Raw genomic sequence first — 8,785 nt, 5'->3', positions numbered from 1 at the left:
ATCATATTTCAGGATGTGTGCTAATAACTGAAATTATAAGAATTATCTATTACACAATGCCCTAGAAATTTGACTAATGCAAAAACGTTCACCTTTTCAAATAGAAAAATTAACATTAATCATGCAAAGAAGCAATTTCATAATGCACTATCCCATTCCAAAGTCTTTTACACATTTTCAAGAGATAAAATAAACCAACCAGGAAGTTTTAATTTTCTGGATACTTTAATGTTTAAAATTTCCAAAAACATTTATTATTTTTTTGTAATAAACGTATATCCTTTTTTTTGTTGCATGTAGCTCATTAGACTTGTTTGTTAGCTTAATTGTTTATTTAATAATTCATGAATATATACATTGAACATTGTCCAGCATGTATGATATTTGTTATTAGAGCTGGGGAATTGTACCTGCCACATAAATATAATGCATTTTTGACACTTTCCTCATGTGCTCCTCAATAACAGGGGCATTTCCTGAATATACTTGCATGACAGAAATGTAGCATATTTCCTAGATTACACTTACTGGTGTATTTTGTCACAATCTTCCCTTCAACTTGGTAATGTATTATTTCATTTAGTTCTTATATGCTTTTTTTTTTACTATTTGCTTGTATAATGCTATTTACCTGTAGATTAAGACAGTGTCACAGAACTTCAACATTTATAAATACAGTTTTGTACCCTTACAAAAATGTATATGCAATTTACTCAACAGTTAGTTCTTCAAATCTGATTGGACAAGTGAAGTTTCAAGAGTGCTGATTGTGGTGTGGATTTTGATTCACCGTCCATTTTTATTTCACTCGCAGATCTGTGCAGTGACCATTTCTGGAAATTGCATATTTATGGCAGGAGGTGGTGACAAATGAGCCTCTTTGACGTTAGAAGTGAGTGATTCAATCATAAATTAAACAGATTCACTTAAATACACAGAGTTGTTCACCACCGTCACAAAGTAAGTAAGTGAGAATGGTTTGCATAGCAGCATAAACATATAATTGCACCAAAATTAATGTAGTAAACATGCTTTATAGTCCAGATTCTGAAGGTCTTTAGTCTCAATTATGCACACCACATCAATGGATGGTCTTGACGATTGCTTCTGTTTTGAAGATAAGACCATCCTGCACACAGTACAATGACTATAAACAGCAGAGCAATGGCCAGGATAACACCTAAAAAAAAGACATAAGCAAATTAAATGAGTGGTAGATACAATTTATTTAAACCCTTTATAAAACCTTGCTGCACTACATTGCATTTGTTCACACAAAGTTAAATGTAAAACAAGAGATAATTTTCAGTATATACAAAGTCACAGTTTGCACAAAATTGCAGGTTTCAGTGTTTTAGTTCTGTATTACCATGGCGAGCTCTATTCACTGGGTTGGATAGTGAGTGAGGGACCATTTTGCCTACAAATAAGTAAAAGATGTTGTGTAAGAGAATGATGTGGTTCCCCAAGAATAAAACATACATCAGATACAGTAGATAGGGAAAGACAACGCTTACCATAGAAATGTACACGGTTTTCAATCAAATACTCCTGCAAAGCATAAAGAGACAAGTATGCTGGTTAATATGATATTTAAACAGTGATTCTTAAAAGACATGATTTGTGGCGCACACAAAATGACTTACTCTTTCGCATATAACAGTCAAGGTGATATTGAAGCAGTCAGTGAGTGTGATTCTCCCAGCGGTTAATGCTTTGCATGGATTATGACACTCTGGGGTGAACTTCACAAATGTTCCGATGCACTGGGGGAAATAAACCAGCATGCAAGCCAATGAGCTAATAATTATTTTACACATTCAATCTATCAAATAGTAATAATTTAAACAGATTTTTCAGCCAACTCACATGGTCCTGGACAGACCAATATTGCTCACATTCCTGGTTCTTCATAGCATGCTCAGATTCTACATGGTGCAATTCTCCTGTACAGGTGTAGTACTCTGTTCTCTCTGTGACTGTTGACAACACTGAAAGAAAGCAAACTGGGCATTGGCATTTTTTCTCAATATTTTCACTAATTGTCAAATTCTAGAATCACATTGCTTTGTTTTGTGGACAAATAACTCCATGCTGCTTTTCTGGATTACTAGCAAACTCGCAAAACCTTTACATTGAGGATGTAAACTTAAATGTTAAACTCTTGTGCAAGAATTCAGAAAATGGCCACTTCAGGATCAAGAGTTAAACAGTGGCTGAAGTGACCTAGGGTAAGGGATTTCAAAATGGGGCCCCAATACATCTTTAACTGCATTGTTGTTGTAATAGCACAATATCTTTCTCAAACTACATAAATTGGTTTTATACATAAAATGCCTTTAAATTTTGGGTGTCCCTCGTAAGTCATTACATTTGGGGGTCATTTGCATCAAAAGGTGTGAAAACCAGAGGTGGGGGACTCCAGTTACATGACTTGTGACTTGCTTGACTAAATAAAGAAAATTATTTGACTTGACTTGACTTTGACTTGAGAACCAGTGACTCGAGACTTGACTTGAACTGCATGACTCGACAATGACTTGAATGTTTTTTATTATTACTATTTTCAATAACTTATAAAAAGTAATGAAATGTGCTTAAAGCCCGCCAGCACCACTGTTCTGCATCTGCGCAGTTAATGCTGCACTCACAACGTGCCAAAATGACAGATGATTGTGGAGTTCCCGAAATAATCTCCTTTGGATGTAAAGATGTAAATTGGACCATGTGAATAAAAAAAAAGTATGAAAATATGCAATGCAAAAATATCTGATACAACCACCACAACCTCGAATTTCATCAGACATTTCAAAAACCACAAGAAAAGGTAAGCAAATCATTTAGTTATCATTTCATTATCCAGAAAGATTAATATGTAAATTTACTGTTCAAATGTTTGAGGGTTGTCAGTAAATTAAAATGATTCATGATTAAGCTCGTGTTTTGTAGCGCGACAAGTGTGAAATGACCCAACATTACATCTAAATGTGTGTGTGCCTTTTCTAAACCTTCTCAAATGTCAACAATAAACCATAACCATTTGATGGCAATATAAAATCATAACAGGCAGATTTGCAGTCACAGCACTTTATTTAAAACGTGACTAGTATAAAATATACAGAATGACTTGTGACGAAATCCAAGTGCTCTTATAGTGATTATGACTTCTGAAGACTTTGACTGACTGTCTACAGAAAAGTTTCAATGGCATTTTTTGACTAATCTATATATATATATACACTCACCTAAAGGATTATTAGGAACACCTGTTCAATTTCTCATTAATGCAATTATCTAATCAACCAATCACATGGCAGTTGCTTCAATGCATTTAGCGGTGTGGTCCTGGTCAAGACAATCTCCTGAACTCCAAACTGAATGTCAGAATGGGAAAGAAAGGTGATTTAAGCAATTTTGAGCGTGGCATGGTTGTTGGTGCCATACGGGCCGGTCTGAGTATTTCACAATCTGCTCAGTTACTGGGATTGTCACGCACAACCATTTCTAGGGTTTACAAAGAATGGTGTGAAAAGGGTAAAACATCCAGTATGCGGCAGTCCTGTGGGCGAAAATGCCTTGTTGATGCTAGAGGTCAGAGGAGAATGGGTCGACTGATTCAAGCTGATAGAAGAGCAACTTTGCCTGAAATAACCACTCGTTACAACCGAGGTATGCAGCAAAGCATTTGTGAAGCCACAACATGCACAACCTTGAGGCGGATGGGCTACAACAGCAGAAGACCCCACCGGGTACCACTCATCTCCACTACAAATTCTCGATTTCTGTTGAGACATTCAGATGGTAGAGTCAGAATTTGGCATAAACAGAATGAGAACATGGATCCATCATGCCTTGTTACCACTGTGCAGGCTGGTGGTGGTGGTGTAATGGTGTGGGGGATGTTTTCTTGGCACACTCTAGGCCCCTTAGTGCCAATTGGGCATCGTTTAAATGCCACGGCCTACCTGAGCATTGTTTCTGACCATGTCCATTCCTTTATGGCCACCATGTACCCATCCTCTGATGGCTACTTCCAGCAGGATAATGCACCATGTCACAAAGCTCGAATCATTTCAAATTGGTTTCTTGAACATGACAATGAGTTCACTGTACTAAAATGGCCCCCACAGTCACCAGATCTCAACCCAATAGAGCATCTTTGGGATGTGGTGGAACGGGAGCTTCGTGTCCTGGATGTGCATCCCACAAATCTCCATCAACTGCAAGATGCTATCCTATCAATATGGACCAACATTTCTAAAGAATGCTTTCAGCACCTTGTTGAATCAATGCCACGTAGAATTAAGGCAGTTCTGAAGGCGAAAGGGGGTCAAACACAGTATTAGTATGGTTCTCCTAATAATCCTTTAGGTGAGTGTATAATTGTATAACACATTACTGTTATACAATTCATATAAAAAATGTATGTAAAGATATGTCTATAAATTCATCTTTTCAGAGCAAAATAATTTCAAAAATGAACCTCTATTTATTTATTGGTTAAGACTTAAGACTTGCTTGTGAACATGTGACATGCACCCACCTCTGGTGGAAACCCCTGACACGGTGAAACACGTGCTTAAGCAAAACATGTCGCAATGGGGAATTCCCTATATGAAAGGGACTTCTAAAAATTGAAGCGTTAACCCTAATCTGTTCTCTTTAAAAAATATTTAATCTTAAAATCTATAAAATGAATTACCCTTGTTGAAACATGTATTTCAATGTTTCTCACAACCGAGAGAACTGTCTCGGTGTGACAACAACAGAGACCTACAGAATTAGACAAACGCACGGGGGAAATTAATAGAACCAATAGAACATAATCACTGTGACTAATATTGCAAATAATTCATGCAGCGTAAGAAAAGTAAGCAATTTTTGCACTATTCCGCAGCTTGTTTGACGAATAACTTTAAGTCAAATACTTCAACAACCAAAGTCAAGACAAAAACGCAAAGAGAACATTTGCATGAAATATGTCTTACCCGGCAAAATAAAGATGCACAGCGATATGAAAAGCATCAAAACCTTCGGGCGGCACATTGCGAAGCTGCTTATCCCACTTGTATTTTAAATTGCAGTTCAGCAGCATATTTTTTTTTTATTATTTAACTTTCGAGCACGTGAACGTTGGGGATTCCCCACAACACACAAGTAGGCAGGGTATATAAATACTGAAACCCAGCTACAACAACAGAAGAACCATGCAATACTACGCGGAGTTAATCCTTTGCTTTGTCATATTAGGTAAGACTCGACCCCCTGACTTTAATTTATCTTGACGAGACTATTGTCACCCAGTTGATACAGGGTTACATGATATCTTTCAATTGTTGCAGCTGTGACGCATGGTGTCAGACATGAGATTCTCTCCATTAGCGGCGAGGACGTCCTTTTGCGCTGTGCTGCGTCAGCTAAGCCCGACGTCCAGTATCGGTCGGTGATATGGTACAAGGTAAAGTTTATAGTTGATCATGCATTTTGTATGTGTTTATTGTTAATCGATGAAAAATATGTATGTCTTGCAACGCTTCACACAAACAAAAAGTAGCCTACCGTGTTTTTGGACAAGGGTCCATCTACATCTACCTTGGCGATAGCCTACCATGTTTTTGGACATGTATTATGTTAATACTGCTTTATTCTTTGATGTACCATGTTGATAGTAGGCCTATGGTACTGCAGGGTACCAAATATGGCAGTTAATCAGTAGCCTTCAATGCATCTGATACAATAATTATGCCATGGTAGGCTACCACCAGCGCAGTTCTTGGTACATTAGTCCTTATATTATTACATCTGATGATTCTTAAGAGATGTACTGCTGTTTTTATTTGATCTGACGTAATTTTAACTGAACATCTCTTCTACAGGTTATTAAAGAGCCTTCCAGGCAGTTAACTGGTCTTGTAATGAAGAAACTGACTCAAAGCAATAGCAAAGTTAAAAAATATAAAGGCGTTGAACGAGATATAGAGTTACTCGAGGACTCAAAGTACCTTCTTCTGCCCAATGTGACTACAGAAGACAGCGGTATATACAGCTGTTTCCTTTACGCTCCCCTCGGGCATCAGAACCAGGAAGGCGAGGTGCATCTAAAGGTCTGTGGTAAGTTTTTGGACTTATGGTGATCAAGTATTTGAAGACTTAGAAATATGTGAAATATAATGGATTGGATAACAAAATATCATACAAATCTTGCTCTGCATATGAACAATGCCAGAACTTAATTTATAGTATGTTAAAAAAAAAAGCAAATTTCTATATTTGTGTGAAAGTTTTTACTTGAAAGGTGCACATTTGCCACCTGGTTTGATTAATTTCTCTAACAAAATGACATTATTTAAGACTTAAAGGTGCACTCAGTAATTCTTTCCTCATTAAAAAAGTTTAACTCTTAAAGACATGAATTGTATAATTAAGACTCCAGTCATATCAGGAATGCTATAAAAGCAGTTTTATTCTACATGGAGAGGGTCCACACATGGGGGCTGCCAATTTAGAATCACATGACCTGCTGAATATTACTCACTTAATCTCATTTACTGTCCGGTTGTTTGAAACTTTCACTCATTGATTAAAGTAATCATGGCTGACTGTGAATACTTCATTTCTACAATAGCATTTGAAACTGAAATTGATTTTAAATGATGCCGCATCCAAGCTGCTAGGTGTCAATGTAAGTCCAAGATGACACAAAGACCAAAGTTACTGAGTGCACCTTTAAATATCCAAATACTTATAGTGGCCAACTTAATTATATTGTGACCAGTCAAAAATTGTCAATGAAAGATGAATATAGACTAACTAGAAATCTGACTTTGGTGTGTTTTGTCTTTTTTCTAGAGCATCCTAAAGTAGAGGAAATGCAATCAACTAAAAACGATACAATTTATGTTGTGGTGGCTATCACAGTACTTGTGTTGGCACTCCTCATGCTGTGCATAAGCTATGTAAGTAAATTCATGTTTTTGTTATACACTTGAGAAGATGTATGTTTTAAGTCATTATGCATATATTTATAAGTTAAGTTATTTTACATGTTTACCCCAGGTTTGTGTTAGGAATGTACCCCAAGGCAGCAAGAAGCTCACTAAAGACTTTCGGCTGAAAATGCCTCATCAAGGCAAGAAATTAATCGTCACTTTGCAGTCCAAAAATGTGGTTTGCAAGACCTTACCTGAAGTCTATGTGTGATAGTAGAGTCAGTGCTCAGAAGAAATCACACAAAACTTTCCGGATGGGTCACCAAAAGTGAACAGAGCAAGTTCAGAAGAGGACTATTCAGGACAGAGCAAAGAGAGTGCTTGTATAGTTACCTATACAAGTTTGTGTCTAATGGTCAGCATATGGCAAAAACATACATGCATGAAAGTTTCAACATCATTGATACCATCATTTGAGAAATGCATCTTTACATCATGGATGTTGAAGCAAGATAGAAACGCACACATTTTATATATAGAAATCGTGCATGCTTAATGAAGGATGCTTGTTCTTGAGTATAGACACCATGGAAGAGGAGTGACCTTGTGATAGAATTGTGTTGAATGCTGTTAAATAATAGGAAAATCCCTTGACAAGCACACCTAAACACACCAAATCATTCAATCAATAGATTATAAAAAAGAGGAAAGTCTTTTAAAATGCTGGGGGGAAAACTATATTCTGTGTATGAGCAGAACTCATAAATATGAAAATATTATTTTTATATTCATTTTATTTATTTATAATGTTTATGATGCATTGTTATCGTACACATGCTTATTGAATCCCAGAATCAGTTGTTTGAGAAATGTTATTACTCACATCTTCTGGTAAATTATGTTAACACCAATAAAAAAATTTGAAAATACCTGACTATAAAGTGAAACTGTACTCCTACATTATCCACTTTAAACAGTTTTCCAGGTTGAAAGTAATCGAAAGTCCAACATTACAATGTACATTAGTTTGAGTGATAAAATGTCCATCAGGAGCATCACTATCTGCCCACTTAGACATGAGATGAGTGTTAATTGCAGAGATGAATGACTGAATTCTTATATATAGTTGTCTAGCAAGCATCACTGTAATGTTTGAACCAGGTGTAGAACAGATAGTAGCTCAAGTTATTCACATACAGCAAAACTAAGCTGAAACCAACAACAAATTAGAACTTTAATAGTGTGACAAACAATGGAAAATTAACTTAATAAATCAATAGCACATGATGTTTTGTGAACAGGAAATACTGGGCATAAAGTTACAACAAGACACCATGGAGCCATCTAGAGGCTGAAACACACATACTAGTCCCTCTTACAAAAAGTGTGCAGTTCTAAAGAAAGTGACAATGAAGGAGCAAAGACCACATGCCATTTGATAGTGTTATGTTTACAGATCGTGAAAGATACCACAATTTCATTCCACGTTGCTTTACCAGTTGAATCTAATTGTTTGGTTCCCAACCTCGGGTGTTGGAACATTTTAATCAAAATTGTAATCTAAAAAAACAACCAACCTTTTACAGGGTTAGACTTAGGTTAAGGACAGGTTAGGGAAGGACTTTGGCTACACTTAAAATATTAGAAACATAGAATTGTATTCAGTCATGGACAGTGGTTCCATGTGTAATAATCTCGACACAAACACTGTGTAGAAAGAATGTAGTTGAATTGGGTAAACCCAACACAATTTGACGTTTAAGTGTATCTCAAATACAGCTATTTTTTGTGCTAACTAGTGACAATGAATGTTAGCAAGCTAAATACATGCTGGTTGAGAGTATTACACAATGTAG

At 36.4% G+C, this 8,785-nt stretch overlaps 1 protein-coding gene across 1 annotated transcript; it reads left to right on the top strand.

The window, feature by feature from the left end:
• The first annotated feature begins 5,207 nt into the window (after positions 1-5,207).
• Positions 5,208-7,846, top strand: LOC127656147 (sodium channel subunit beta-2-like). The gene is made up of 5 exons (XM_052144325.1): positions 5,208-5,250; positions 5,343-5,458; positions 5,877-6,111; positions 6,850-6,956; positions 7,057-7,846. The coding sequence occupies exons 1-5, from the start codon at positions 5,208-5,210 to the stop codon at positions 7,198-7,200; spliced, it is 645 nt and encodes a 214-aa protein (XP_052000285.1). The 3' UTR covers positions 7,201-7,846.
• Positions 7,847-8,785: the final 939 nt, after the last annotated feature.

The sequence above is a fragment of the Xyrauchen texanus genome, chromosome 15, assembly GCF_025860055.1.
Source record: "Xyrauchen texanus isolate HMW12.3.18 chromosome 15, RBS_HiC_50CHRs, whole genome shotgun sequence".
Lineage (NCBI taxonomy): Eukaryota > Metazoa > Chordata > Actinopteri > Cypriniformes > Catostomidae > Xyrauchen > Xyrauchen texanus.
The sequence above is the reverse complement of the archived record's forward strand: the minus strand, read 5'-3'. Positions and strand labels throughout refer to the sequence as shown.

Coding starts and splice junctions, on each gene's coding strand:
- LOC127656147 (XM_052144325.1), top strand. CDS start 5,208: ATGCAATACTACGCGGAGTTAATCCTTTGCTTTGTCATATTAG. Junction 5,251..5,342: donor CCTTTGCTTTGTCATATTAG/GTAAGACTCGAC, acceptor CAATTGTTGCAG/CTGTGACGCATGGTGTCAGA. Junction 6,112..6,849: donor GGTGCATCTAAAGGTCTGTG/GTAAGTTTTTGG, acceptor TCTTTTTTCTAG/AGCATCCTAAAGTAGAGGAA.